The following is a 15,161-nucleotide window of genomic DNA, read 5'->3' on the forward strand; positions in this document are numbered from 1 at the left end:
TATCTGCTTTTCTATATTCAGTCATTCGGTATAAAAACATACGTTCCATCTTCACATTAACTCTGACAGCTTCCCTGTCTGCTGAAGAATAACATCCCCACAGCATGATGCTATCGCTACCGTAAGTCACAAAGCACACGGTGTGTTCATGGCAATGAACCAAAGAAGCTTTTATAGAACAGCAATATTTAAACTGGGATAACATCGCACACAGTTTGGACTCTAATTACTACTTAGATCACTTCTAAAGAGATTTTTTTTCACTGAATCTTATTTTGGGTATTGGTGCGAAGGGGACTGAACACTAACACACAGCACACACTTTCCATTTTCATTCATAAAAACATGGATCAAAGTATGCATCAATTTCTCTCCACTTAGCTTCACAGAAATGCACTACTTCGTTGGTCACTTAAAATACCAATAAACTAATGGGATTTTGTTATTGTAAGGGGACAAAATATGTAAAAGTTCAAGGGTGGTGGACTCTCGATTTGGCTGTTTCATGTCTTGTAGTTTAAAGGGAAATAAAATGATTTGAAATTAACATTCATTTGACAAAACAAGTTCGCAGTTAAAACACAATGCATAATTACATGTTATAAAAGCATTGTCTTTATGACTGCTACCTGTATCTCTTTAATTGCACCTATAAGGTGACTTCACCTTTTTTTTTTTACTGTTTCAGGTTAAACACAGATTTAAGTGACGGTGTGTAAACTGATTGGTTTGAATACGATTATTGTATTTATGGAAAATGTGACGAAACAAAATATATAAAAATATTTGAATATATTTCGCGCTGGTTTTGTTTTTTATGTAACCTACAAAACCCCCTAGTGCGCATGTGGGGGTGTTTTCAATGAAGTAGAGGATCTATATGTTCCTCCGCCGCTCAACAAACTCCATGCTTCCACAATAGGGACCACATTTGTCTCCACGGCGACGAAAGGGGGGAGGGGGAGGGAAGAGCTGTTTGTTGCTGCATAGCAACTAACAGCGCAACCTGCGGGCGGACAGTGACGCCGTGCGGCCGCATCCGCGAAGGACGCAGCGCAGCGCGACCAGCCGCGGAGACGTTTCTGTTTTTTTCCGCTCCTGTTATTATCGCCACAGCGGCTCGATCCGACACAGCACCACAATGGAGACCAAACCGGTCATCACCTGCCTTAAAACGCTCCTTATCGTCTACTCCTTCGTGTTTTGGGTATGTAGCCTCTCTCTTTCTTTCTCTCTCTCTCTATATATATTTTTTTACTCCCTCACCTTTCCTAACAGAGAACAAATCTTGCCGCCCCGCCTCCGCCGCTGCTGCTGTGCGTGTTTTTTGTTGTGCGTGATGAAAGGCCGCTCGGTGCCAGCATCAGCGATGGATCCGTGCTGTTGACTAAACCACCAAACCCCCCAAAAAAGAAAAAGAAAAAGAAAAAAAAAATCACGGACTGAGACTAATAACGCCGCGACTCTGTTTTTAGCGTTTGGAATCGCCTGCAGTAACTCCTTATGTAACCGGGGGTCTAAGGTTGCTCATTTATTGGCAGCTGGGCGTCAGCGCGTTTTATCTCACACTGTAGCATCATGGTCGATGTGAGCGAGGTGGAGGGAGGGAAAAAAAGATTAAAGAGCAGCATTGAAGGCGCTGCATAGGAGACTGGCCTGTTTTCTGTAGGATACTGTGCATTTTAGTGTTGCTCCAATACATTCTTAAAGGGCCGCTTTATTTACCCAGCCTCAGTGCTGGAATGTAACACCAATATAACCCACTTTCACTTTGAGTGGGATTATCCCCACAGGAAATCTCTGCTTACACTACCATCATTGAATATATATTGATTGCAAAGCTAAAAGCTACCATTTTATCCTAACATCTACCAAAATATGACGCTGCGTATACCTCAAATGCATTTTAATGCTTGGGTTGCTTTAGGAAAAATATAGGTTGAGATTTATAAACAAATACAGCATCATAATAAACATTAATATGCTATRATTATATACAATCAACAATGGCAGTAGTCCTTTGTAGTCTATAGTCCTTTGTGAACAAATAAGTTGCGGATGACGTGGAATTAAAAGTGAAACCTGCGTGAATATTGTGCTGTTAATATCCTAGCATCACCTCAGTGTCGGTGTGTGAACGAGAAAGAGACGAGCCCAAAAAAACAGAAACTCAATCTGGGTACACAACTTTCCCAGTCTTCACAGATTTTGCAAACACTTGGAGTTTGAACTAACAAACAGGTTTTTGCCGGTTTTTTTTTTTTCTTGTTTCACAACTGAAAAAAAAGCGAATTAGACACTTAACTGCACCTGCATCCCAGACTTCAGGGTTTATCAAACCAACTAAAGCAAAGGTATAACTTAACACACCAGCTGACTGTGTTGAGTTTCCACTTACAAGAAGATGTTGATTCTTTGAAAATTAAATCCTAGCTGAATCACTGGTGAAATAACCAGTTTTACTTTAGAATTTGATGAAACTTCTTAATTTAAGACGATGCTGAGCTTTCTTTTTATAATTAGAAAAATGCATCTCTATTTATCATCTCTCTGCCATGTGTGTTTTGTTTTTTGCTTATCTCTTTTATCACTATGCGTTTTGCTAGGTTTGATAAAGTAATTTAAAAAGTTGGGTTATAGTTTGGGCTGTAGCCCCTGTAGTTTTGAGTTTATGGTCGTATAGTTACAAATAAGGTGAAAAAAAGAAGAAGAAGGAAAAAAAAAAAGGTTTGAAACAAAACCACCTGCAGCTGTTCTGTCCCATCCAGGCTGGTTGTGTATTTTCCCGACTGGGAATTATGGGTAACGATGGACAAAAAAAAATCTGATCATTTGTCTCCAGTCTACCACAAATCTGTCATCTGGTGGAGCTTAAATTAGAGTTGCTGCTCCGTCACATCAAAAGGAGTCAGCTGTTGTTTTGGTGTCTGATGAGGATGGCTGCTGTCTTTTGAGGTTTTGCCCCACTGGAAGGAAACCTCGGGGCAAACTCAAGACAATATATCCTTCAGCTTATGCAAAAATATGATATGTATTTCATTGCTGTCATTTAGGTGGTTTTACAAGGACAAATGTTATCATATCAGAACCATTGAAATCTGTGAATAATTTGCACCTCTTTAAAACAGGAAGTGAGCACCGCATGAGGATGATGACGCTTTATCAAAATATAGCGATGGGCTATCGCTTTACATAAGGCACAGACAGTTTATTTTTATTTATTTATTTATTTATTTATTTATTTTTTCAAAAATGAACATCTAGAGGTTAAACTCTTGGTATTTATTGTTACTGTTACTGTAATAATTGAGTTAGGTTGCATGGTTTACGTATCAAACCCGTCCAGTTTACATCAGCTTAAAATAAAACCCAGAGAATTTACCACAAAAAAAAAGAAAAAAGAATGAAACCAAGACCAAACAAAAACAAAAAATTACATTAGGATTTCTAAGGCTGTATTGTTACAAGTAGCATGGTGACAAGTCTGAGATAAAAGAGAAGAAAGTGGGCTTTCTTTAGAGTGTGTACTACAGATTTATCTGCACTGTCTGGCTATCTTGCTGTTCTACAGCAGAGGAAGCAAAACATAAGACACACCCTGCAGTATAATGCAAACCAGTACAGCACTATGGGGCGTCTTTTATTTTTCCAGCATATTGAGTCGGTACATCTGGAGTATTTTTTTATAAAGGTTTTATACTACAAATCATTAACAGGGTTTTGTTATTATGCAAAGCTGCATTCATCATTCAAGACAAGTCAGATGTAACATATTTAGTTGTTTTTTTTTATAAATTCAGCCAGATTGTAGTTAATCACTAGGGAAGTTGTCTTGAAACCCAAGACGTTAACATACCAGTTGTTGATGAAAGGCAACAGTGTTATCATTTACTCCACTGTGAACCCCCCCTTCCAATTGTGACAGTAGATAAAAAAATATGCTAACTTTATTGCAGTCTTATAATCGATACAGTTGTATTGACACTTGCGGCAGCAAGTAAACAGCCAGACCACTGAGGTACTGCAGTGGCTGTTGATGTGCATTATAATGTAATGGTTTTCACTTCATATCCATCCTCTGTTAACACAAGGCCACCATAGAAGTCTGAAAATCACTTTCAGTCAGTGAATCTCGTTCAGTTTGACTAAAGTTTGACGTGACTTCAGCTGATTTGTTTTTTCTCTGTGTCTGAGCCAAGTGAAAAGAGAATAACTTGCCTGCCGCTGCAGTCTGTAGTTGACACTGTTATATTGATTACAAATTGTACTGATTATAACTAGAACTGAGAATCACTGAAGTTACATTTCTTGCAAAACAATTGAAGTGTTCATTCTGAATAAATTTTACTCCTGGGAAATACAGATGAAGCTCCTCGAATGGTTTATCATTTTCATTGGAAATGTCAAGAATTCATTCTTCAGACTGATGTTAATATAACATTTGAATACAAAATTAAAATAGTATAATCCTCTTTTAATCTATTTATTTAACCTTTGGGATCAATAAAGTACATCTAAATTTGAATTGAATTGCAACCAGGCAACAAACTGCAAGGTAAACAAGAGGAGTTATCGGGGTAATCGCAAAGTTTCGTTGGTTTTGGTGCAACTCTTCTGACACAGGCTCCTCTGACTCATTTCCAGGAATAAGGTCATTTAATTAATCTGGAAGTGATTTACCCATCAATAATTGTTTTAAGAGCTCATTATTATGCTTCCCACGCTCTCTGTAAACCCCGACTAACATGATTGAATACCTTTTCCTGGATCTCATTAAAGCTAAATGTTATAGGAAAGCTGATTTCAGCCGTCAGGTTTAAGTCCTGCAGAGCTGAGAGACGGAGCTGAGCAGAGCCTCAGTCACAGACGAGGACTTTTTATATTTAGTCGGTGGTCCACGAGCGCACTCTACCATAAGAGCGTCGGGTTTCAGGCAGCCAGGGTGGAGGAGAATCTCACAGCTTGGCACAACCCCCCTCACCCCCCCATTTTGAGGGCTGAAAAGCTGGTTCCGAAACAAGAGAGGTGTCCAAGTCTTGGGCCTGTAGGTTTCACTGTCTCGTAGCTTTGTCGTGAGCTTGTGGGGAAGTGGCACCATTCTTTAAATACACGCCAGGGGACAGGAGACGCAGTAACGCGGAGCAGGTGTTGCAGTCGGCTCCTCGTCCTTCGTGAGCATATTTTGTTATCGCACCTTCTGTTTCTTTATTAGGCCGAGTGGGAGGCGAATTGAAAGGGAAGCGAAGGGAGGAGAGGAGGGGAAGGGGGAAGGGAGGGGAGGGTGACCTGTTTTAAACTCAGCGCTGTAACCACGGTGGTCGGCGTTGAATTTCAAACAAAACATGCGAGACGGGGGCCGAGAGGCGACGAGGGGCTGTGGGGGCTCAAAAGAGGGAGGACGAAAGAAGGAGCGTCTCAGGGTGTTTGGAATTCAGCCTCAGACGTGCAGCTTCAATAATCCTCCCCAGACTTCAGCCCCTCGGCGGCATGGAGAGCTGCACTCCAGCAACGACACCAAATTGTTTGTTTGTGCGAAGCAGCAGCTGTTTGGAGGACAGGATCATGTACAACATGATTAGAGAGATTATGATAATCAAAGGTAATACTCACTGACATAGCTCCCTGTGCTGGCCAGCTCAATCACTGTTAATAGAAATACTAATAGTAATATTACTGGCAAATAAAATCATCAGCCTTAAGCCCTTTAGTTTTTATCAGGGCATCGACTAAATGGAGAGGAAGGCTTTACTTAAAAGGGCTTTAGATGTTTTGTTTGTCTTTTATTAGATGTTGGTTGACTTCAGCCCATAATAATAAGCTCCTGTCTTTTAATTGTTGGATTGGAATAAAAATGTTTACATTCATTGGCACAGAAAACATAACATGAAAGCATGCTATTTTATGAAGGATTTTAAAAAAAATTTTCACAGTCAACAAAATATTAAAGCTAAATAAACTAAAAGGAGAAAAAAAGCATTTCTAGACCCACCTTTCACTGCACTTACAGCTGTGAGTCATTTGGACTACTGCTCTTTACGCTTTCCACATCTAACAACTGAAGTTTTTGAAAAATAACTCCAACTCATTCACGATGGTAAAGTCTACAAATGTAGACTTTACAGCTCGTTGATTTTAATATCGTGTGTCAATGGTCTTCACCCGTTAATATTTATGTAAGCAAAACTTCAAAGACTGAAGGAGCTGGTTTGAAACCTGGAATTTTATCAACAATTTTTTTTTTTTAAAAGATCAGAAGCAGAAAAATTATTTAATGGTGGGAAGTGTTGTAAGACGCACTTTGCATGAAGATGCCTTCATCTTGAAAGCGTGGCACATGAATTATTTTATTTTTGTTGGGTTCCAACTTATATTTTGTTTTTGTTGTGTTTTTTTTTTTGCAATTTTAATGCAAAAATTGGATTTGATTGGCTGTTTTGGATTATGTTGAAATGAGGTTTCGTCATCTTTTGTAGAAAGTTGCCATAGCAACACAAACGTGTTGACGGAAGAGGTACATTCTTACGAGTGGTGGAAGCTAACACATGGAAACTGTATCAATATAGAATTTTTTTGTTTGTTTGTATGTGTCTTAAATGACTAAAGTAAAATGTCTGGCAGGCTGTTTGGAATCCACCAATCAGAGGATTTATTTAAGTTTTTTGTAAACTCAGTGATACATTTTTCTACCAGAAGTGAGGAAAGTGTTGCCCACAACTTCTAAGAACCTCACTTGAAAACATTTTAACTAACATTTTAAAACAGTACTTTTATTTGGCCAACTTTTATATGCAATTAGTCTTTGATAAACCGTTCCGTTGTAACTCTGGTTGCATATTTTGAGGTTGTTGACCTGCTGGAAGGTGAACCTTCACTCCAGTCTCCAGTCGTATTCTCTGGGTTACTCTGCCCATCTTTCCGTCAACTTTGACCAGTTTCCCTTTCTCAACTGAAGAAAGTCATCCCACATTTCCTAGAGGGGAAAGTGCTGTACTGTTGTGTACATTTAAATGTTTAAAATATAGGCAAAAACGTTAAAACTGGGTAGGTTTGGTCCCCCTACATCTAGGGTAGCAAACATGGCCCACATGGTTAGTGACGAACTTTGCGCATGACTTTATCACAAATAGTTGTCCTGTCAACACATTCTTCCATCCTCTCATTTGCTAGTTGTTGTTTTTTTTATTCCTAGTTTAGGAATTATGCACCAAAATATAAGAAACAACAGATATACAAAGTAAATACACAGGCGCTCTCTCTCTAAAATTATTCATACCACTTGTACGGATGAGAATATGTTCATTTTTGTCGCAGTAGTATCATCCTACCCTGAAAATCTGATGAAGATCCAACCTTCGGTTTGTGAACAGAAATAAAAAACCTCGACTGTGTGTGACGGCATCCTGTGTGGGCTTCCTCACCTCTGCATCTTACTGCCCACAAGTTGTCAATAACGCTCATTTTCACCAGTTTTGCTTACTTTAAAAAATATTCCTTTATGTGAATAATATCAACACACACACGCACACACACACACACGCACGCACACGCACACACACACACACACACACACACACACACACACACACACACACACGCAGTGTTAAGACTGAAAGGTGAAACAACTGATAGTGGTACAGCAATACTAACAAATGACTGAATATCTTCAAGCTTTTGAACTGAAAACAAGTAAAGTCGATCATGTAATGCAAGGCTTTTTAAAATACCAAAGCGGCATTGGGTTAATCATCACCCAGACTGGTCATTTCTATACATAATTATGACTCTTTCTTCTATACCTGGTCTCAAATTTATGCAAATTTATGAGTGCCCACATTGTATCGCAACACGTTACTAAGGCCCTTCATTAAAGATGCAGGCAGTAGAGACAGTTGGTAGCCTCTTTTGCAATGTGTCAATAAATGCTCAAACACTCATCTGTTGACATATGCTTGCAGATCCAGCTGCAGATTCTCAGTTGGATTTAGGCCTGAACTTTGAGTAGGCCATTCAAATACGGAAATATGCTTTAAATCAAACGGTCTCGCTTAGATGTATGTTAGATGATGTTTATCCAGGAATGCTTTGCAACCTCCAACATGTTTCCCTCCTGAATTTATTTGTTTTATTGTGATTACCGTTTCTTTTTGGTGTAAACCAAAAAGAAACATAAAGTGTATTTTTTTATGTTATTTTTTTTATTAGCTTTTTTGAATGTAAACCAGAAAGATTTAGCCTCATCTGACAAAAGTAGCCTCTTCCATATTTGCTCTTCCCAATAGAATCTAAAATGGCTAATTTTGAAGAAACCCTGCCGAAGTTACAGACAAAAATAAACGCGAGAAGCTCCGACGCGTTAAATAAAAATAATTCTATCCCCTTTTGTCTCAGAACAGCACAGTTTAGAGGAAGGGGCCGTTAAAAGTAGGGAGGGGAATGTCGCGCGCACATCAGTTTTAAAGGAGCAGAGAACATTAGCGCCGAGCGTTCCCTTTGTAATCAGAAGGTCTGGCAGCTGGATGCTGAGCAGCCTCGTCTCTAGCAGACAATGGTTAGCAGGATGAGGCATCCCTCGCCGGAGTCGGATCATCCGCAGCCGCTCACCGCCCCGCTCTGTTTCCAGCGCCAGCGAGACAAACCCAGCTGAGACACACGCTGCTTCATCTGCCTCGAACAACGCGCTCTTTTATCCGCCGCATTCATTTGAAATGCTAAAAGAGGCGCAACAGGAGGAAGCGTCTCGCCTCGGATCAAAGAGCTCCTTTGATTTGATGTTCTCGTGCGTGAATGTAGGCATATTCACGGAGCAGGTGATTGGCACCTCGTGCTCCTGATGATTTTCTTTTTTTTTTTTCTTCCTGTCTGCTATCTTCCGGCTCCTCCTCCTACTATAATTGCTCTCATTTTTGTTCCACCTTGATCCCCATTTCTTACTCTCTCCCCCTCTGCRTGCCTCAGAAACACAACCGTTRAAATAAGTGTAAAGAATAAGRCCTCTCCTTCCCTGCTCTCACTCGGCTCCTTGTGYCATGTCTGTTTCATTCGTTTAGATAACGGGAGCCATCCTGCTGGCAGTGGGAGTCTGGGGGAAGTTGATGCTGGGCCCGTACATCTCCCTGATCGCTGACAACTCGACCAACGCCCCGTACGTCCTCATCGGCACCGGGACCGTCATCATCGTTTTCGGCCTGTTTGGATGCTTCGCCACCTGCAGAGGAAGCCCATGGATGCTGAAGCTGGTAAGATCCTGCAGGTGTTGCTCTGCAGTAAGAGTGAGAAGTGCTGATGAATGAACCTCAGGTCACACGACCTGTATCCTGAGTGAGGATATGAGTTGTTCAGTAGGTCCTTCTGGGTACCCTGTTCGCTTAACYGTGGTTATGTGAGAGTAAGCATCGAAAGACAAATGATATTCACCTCAAGGTTTTCATGTTATCAATGCAAATCTCYCGCTTTCATTCCTCTTCGTGTAGTACGCCATGTTTCTCTCACTGGTCTTCCTTGCGGAGCTCGTGGCGGGGATCTCTGGATTTGTGTTTCGTCACGAGGTCAGTCACTTCGCTGCAGCTTTTGCAGTTCTGCAAGTCTGTGTCGACGTGCCGGACTAAGTGTGTGTCCGTGTTTTTGCAGATCAAGGGAACCTTTCGCAGGACTTACACCGATGCAGTCCTGAACTACAATGCCAAGGACGAGGCGAGCCGTGCTGTTGACTACTTGCAGAAGAGTGTGAGTGTTAAYATAAAGCTGAGTCACAGACTCGGAAAATTATACTGTTTGCACTTTAAAAGGTTGGTTACCTTTGATGAAGTGCTTTACAGCCTGCCTCTTAATCACACAGGTATATGAGATATAGTAGACCAGCCTGCAGTACACTCAAAAACGTTTACAAAATCTTAATAAAGGAGCTGAAATGGAGACTTTGCAATTTCGAGTCAAATTACGTGGAATTACGCTATAAGGACAACTTGAACTCAAGGTCTTGGACTCAAGTCGTGCTTCAGCCACATGAATCAGATCTTAGACTTACCCTTAGAAGATTCTTGGTCCTTGGAATTTGGTCCTCTCTAAGTCACCATAGTGTATACAAATTATTCTCGTTGTCATGGTAATGGTGCACACAGTAAGTATGGCTCTCTGTATTGCTTGACAGCATGTTCAAGTTAAAGTAGTACACATCACCTTCCAATTATTTAGTTAATTCTACCATGTAGCAAGCAGATTGCAGTTTTGGCAGAGACGTACATGTTGTCCTGTTAAAGGGGATGTTTTATTTATTAGCCGGAGACTTACTAAAGGTTTTTAACAACCTGTTTGTGTTTGTTGTGAAATCATATTTACGATAGAGGAAGACCGGAGGAAGGTGCATTTCCATGAACAACAGCACCATAGTCCCAGAAAACTSTTAAAAGTTGTCAGTACTAGTGTTTTTTTATTGTTGAATTTTTGCCCGTATATGACTAAGAGGAATAAGGTTTTTTTTTTTTTTGGTTTGTTTTTTGGGTTTGCAGCTGCGTTGCTGTGGAGTTTATAACTACACCAACTGGTTTGGCAGCGTGTTTTACCCCTCCAACGGTATCCCTGCCAGCTGCTGCTTTAACTCCTCTGATTGCAACCCAGACGATCTCCGCAATGCAACCGTAGCGCCAAGCAAGGTCTACCACCAGGTAGGTTCTGATTGTTCACCTTTTTTTTTTTGATGCTTTTCCAAAAATAAAATGAATCTCTTAAAACCTCCTGGCTTCTCCATACACTAACAGCTGCCTCAGATACTCTCCCATATACCCGTCTTGCCTTTACTTTGCGCATATAACTTGTCCCTGTTTCCTGTGCAGACTAACATGCCCCCTTTGTTTCAGGGCTGCTTTGAGTTGGTCACTTCGTTCATGGAAACCAACATGGCCATCATTGCTGGGGTGACGTTCGGGATCGCCTTCTCGCAGGTTGAGAAAAATGCAAAACAAATAATTGGTTCATTACGATTTGCAACAGTTCATCAAAGCTCACTTTGTGTGTGTGTGTGTGTTTTTTTTGTTTGTTTTCAGCTGATTGGCATGTTGCTGGCCTGCTGTCTGTCCAGGATCATCACAGCCAATCAATATGAGATGGTCTAGTTGATGTGACCGTGGCAGGTGAGACACAGTTATTAAACTCAAAGCGCATCTCCAAAAAAAAAGAAAGAAAAAAAAAGAAAAACAAACTACTCCAACACTAAAATGTTATTTATCTTATCAAGGAGATGGAGAGAAGAAGAGACAAAGCGTCTTGTCGCAGGACTGGAACAAATTCCCAAAACTCCCATCACGCACCTGCATCGGAAGCTGCCTCCGTCCGTCTCTCTGCCTGTGATCTCAGTGTAATATCTTTATGTAACTTATTGTAAAGCACCATTCCTCGACTCGCTGCAGTTGCATCAAAGCTTTCTGTACCACGCACCACATCGACGCTTGACATAAAAGTTGCTCATTGGCGTTTTTTTTTTTTGTTGTTGTTTTTTGTTCTCTGATCGGTGCGGCAGGGGAAGCAGAGCGGACAGCGTCAGAAGGGCATTACTTTTAAAAAAAACCTGAAAGTAACCCTTCCATTGGTAGGTTTAGTTTTCCATTTGTTGTTGCTCATCACTGTGTATTCCCGTAGGGGTCGTAGTCTTTAGTTACTTGATTATGTGCACTAAGGAGGAGAGGTTATGTTGCTAAAGGAGGCGAAAGGGGAAACTGCTGTAGAGTATTTTTAACCACGATAATGAGAAATATTTTTTTGCCCATAGTATATGAAATTTAGAAAGCCAAATAAGTTAACAAAGTACTTTTTAATTCTCACTGTGAAACAAGAAAATGCATTTTTAGGCAAAAGATGGGTAAAAAGGAACTAATATTGAAGCTATTTAGCCAGTTTTACATGTGGAAATGAATTAATCAGAGTTTGAAGAGCCCATCAAACCTAATGTCGACACCAGACATAATCTGGGGAATCTTTATTTAGTGGYATCATGAAAGTTACAATATTAAAACTTGTCCCACTGTTCCTATGATTTAAAGAAACAGAAGGGAAAAACTTCTTTCTGGCTATTTTCATCATCCTGGCTTGATCCAAACTCACCTTGTTAAATATGACAACTTGCACCTGGCATTAAAATCAGGCATGCTAAATTCTTGCAGTTTTGGATAAAGTTGTGACCAGGTCTCTTCAGACTCTGAATGCATTTTGTGACTTAGCCATACTTTTGTTTTCRTTACCATTGTCGCCTTGCRCAGGCACCTAGTTAGGACACTGTCAGATAAAAAGAACAACATCTGAGAATCACTGTTTGGATCTGAACRTACGTAGTTTGTGTTAGGACTCTGTCGTGTGGTCGGTAGGACGTGGGAAGAGATTTAGATCGTAGGATGCTGCTYGTTGATCTGAGAGTATAGTTTTGCAATTTTTAGTAAAGTTTTCTGCTAAGCTTTTGTAGTGTTTACATTTTAGCCGTTGTCGACAATTTTCCTCTTCGAGCGATCGGGATKTTAGATCCTTTTCTTCTGGTGAAATATTCAGCAGTCTGTCTGCAAGCGGAGAACATCGACGACTTACGGTTGTTCTGTGTAATTCATCGACCTGCTGCTGCCATCATCATCATCATCATCATCATCGTCCTCATCTGTAGATATGTATGGGAAATGTAATTTATATGACGTGTTGTTTCACAATCTAATATGCTAATCAGTATAACTGTCGTGTCACGGTTTTTCAATCCACATCGAGCTCTCTGAGTCAGTATTTGTTTGATAGTTTGTAAGAAACTTGCACTGAGAAAAACAAAAAACAAAAAAAAATAATTGTGGCTGATGTTTAGTTGAGAAATAATGCACACTTTAGCTCTAAACTTATTATGGTTTGTTAGTATTTCGTTTACAGCTTCACTCAGATGTTTTCGATCTCTCTTTTTATGTCTGTCTGTGTGTGTGTGTGTGTGTGTGTGCGTGTGTGAGTGTGTGTGCGAGCATTTAGTAGACATTGTGGCTCCAGCTGTGATTTTTTTTTCTTTTGTTTCTTTGGTCAGTATTTAATTGTGGCGTTTCCTTATAAAAATCTGTAAATTTGATTTGTGGATGTATGTTTTCCTGCGCTCTCTTCTYTGAACTTTTGTTCTGTAAATACTAAACTGTAATACCATCCAGCTTACACTAGGGGTCACTAGAGGCCCAAGAAGAACCGCACCGTGCTGTCTACTACTGACTAAGTCACCATCAGTGGTCTTATTATCAATAAATATACAGAATAACAGTTTTGCTTGGTGTAAATTAATTTCTGCCTTGTATAGATCGCATTTGCATGGCGAGACAATCATTTATTGTCTATTCAAATCACTACATATAGAAAACCCACTGCAACACAAGTGAATTAGTTTATCACATTAACGCTTTATTCCTGTGATTTTTTTTTTGGGGGGGGGGGGTCTTTACTTTTTGTTCCTTACTTAAAATATCATTTGGGATGTACTGGGGTGGCAACATGAGGTTGCAAAGGTATTTTGCTGCAGACGTCATAAGACGTCCATAACGTCTGTGGAAGAAATGAACCAAAATTCCATCAAACTATAATGTGAAGCTTGAGGAAGGACATGTGAATGTTTTACTAAATTTGGATTTAAAATTGTTTATTTAAGCTAAGATATTTRCAGTTTATGATTTTACAACATAGTTTCTCCACTTACCAAGAACCCCTGGGCATTTCCGGTTAGCTGACCTTGCCTCAGCCTGCAGATTTTTTCAGGATAGTCATGTGTGTGTAGGTTTTCATGTTTCCCCCYTAATTGCGCAGACCCAATATCTTGTCAATGACACTTTAACGTTTTGGATGATGGATTSKACAACTAAAACATCCTAGAGCTTCTACGTCCAACAGTCAGAAGGTGAGAGGCAACACGGACTCTTATGAGGGCAATTAAGAGAAACAAATTGACCTGTAGATAGGAGGAAGATGGAGCATCCAGTGAGAACTCACGCATGCATCGGGAGAGCGTGCAAACGATGTGGAAAGGTTTCAACCCCGACTGAATTTTATTTTATTTGTTGCAAAAACTCGCATTATGTCCTTATTTCTCTTGTGGCGTTTGTCCATCATTTATAATATTCTAATAAGAATACACGTCATTGTGTTCATAATGTGAAAACAATGAGCRAAAGTTCCAGGAGCGTGAGCACCTTGCCGAGACGCCGTCTATTTTTTTTTTCCTCTGCTACTACGCATCTGCTTTGGCGGCTGTGCCATTTTTGTCCACATGATGGCGCTTGAGCATCGGCGGAAAACGGAACCTCGGAGCGAAATAAATGAAGCGAAACGGAAGGCTGCCGCACACACACATACACGCACATACAACGCGCGCGCGCGCACACACACACACACACACACACACACACACACACACACACACACACACACACACACACACACACACACAAGCGCTTAATCTCCACCTCTCTCTCCCTGTCTGTCTATCCTCCTCCGCTCCTACGGGCTGCATCGGAGGCAGCGCGGTGACAGGCGGTGTGAACACGAGGAGCAGAGAGGAGAGCAGCTCCGCTCGGTCAGACCGCGGCCAGCCAGCGGAACTCGCTCCAACCTCGTTACGCAAATTACCGGCAGAGCGGCGCGGCAGTGGGTCCGCTAATGGAGCGTGCGTGCTGCTGGCTCTCCGCGCTCCTCCTCGCCCCTCGCCTCCGCCTCTCCGCGGCACATAATGGGCTGTGGGCTGCAGGGAGGCATTCAGCGGGGAAGCGCTATTACTCACTCAGACACACACACACACACACACACACACACACACACACACACACACACACACTGAACGGACTCCGCAGCGCACAGACACCTCAATGTGCAGCCAGACTAATTATTAACAGGGCGAGCGCACTTACACCCACCCTTTTTGTAACATCAAAATAAACAACAAGGCGATTTACTTTTTTTTATTTTTTATTTTTCGTAGAATGAAAACATGCTTGCGAAAGCAGTTTACCTCGACACTCGGCTCTAACGTTTCAGTCCATTTCAGCATCTGAGGGCCTCAATAACAGAACCACCTGTCTGTATATTGCATTACATGTCACCAGCMCCAAAAATAACCTATACTGTTGATTCAACGGCTCTCCAAACAGCTTCACCAATGACTTAGCAAGATTTAC

General features: G+C 41.0%; 1 protein-coding gene across 1 annotated transcript; it reads left to right on the forward strand.

Annotated features, from left to right (window-relative positions):
• The first annotated feature begins 985 nt into the window (after positions 1-985).
• On the forward strand, positions 986-13,260 carry tspan7 (tetraspanin 7). Its single transcript, XM_008433824.2, has 8 exons — positions 986-1,207; positions 9,048-9,236; positions 9,471-9,545; positions 9,628-9,723; positions 10,506-10,661; positions 10,854-10,937; positions 11,040-11,126; positions 11,231-13,260. Exons 1-7 carry the CDS (start codon positions 1,142-1,144, stop codon positions 11,106-11,108), a joined length of 735 nt encoding a protein of 244 aa, XP_008432046.1. The 5' UTR covers positions 986-1,141; the 3' UTR covers positions 11,109-11,126; positions 11,231-13,260.
• Positions 13,261-15,161: the final 1,901 nt, after the last annotated feature.

The sequence above is a fragment of the Poecilia reticulata genome, linkage group LG2, assembly GCF_000633615.1.
Source record: "Poecilia reticulata strain Guanapo linkage group LG2, Guppy_female_1.0+MT, whole genome shotgun sequence".
In the NCBI taxonomy this organism is placed as follows: Eukaryota; Metazoa; Chordata; class Actinopteri; order Cyprinodontiformes; family Poeciliidae; genus Poecilia; species Poecilia reticulata.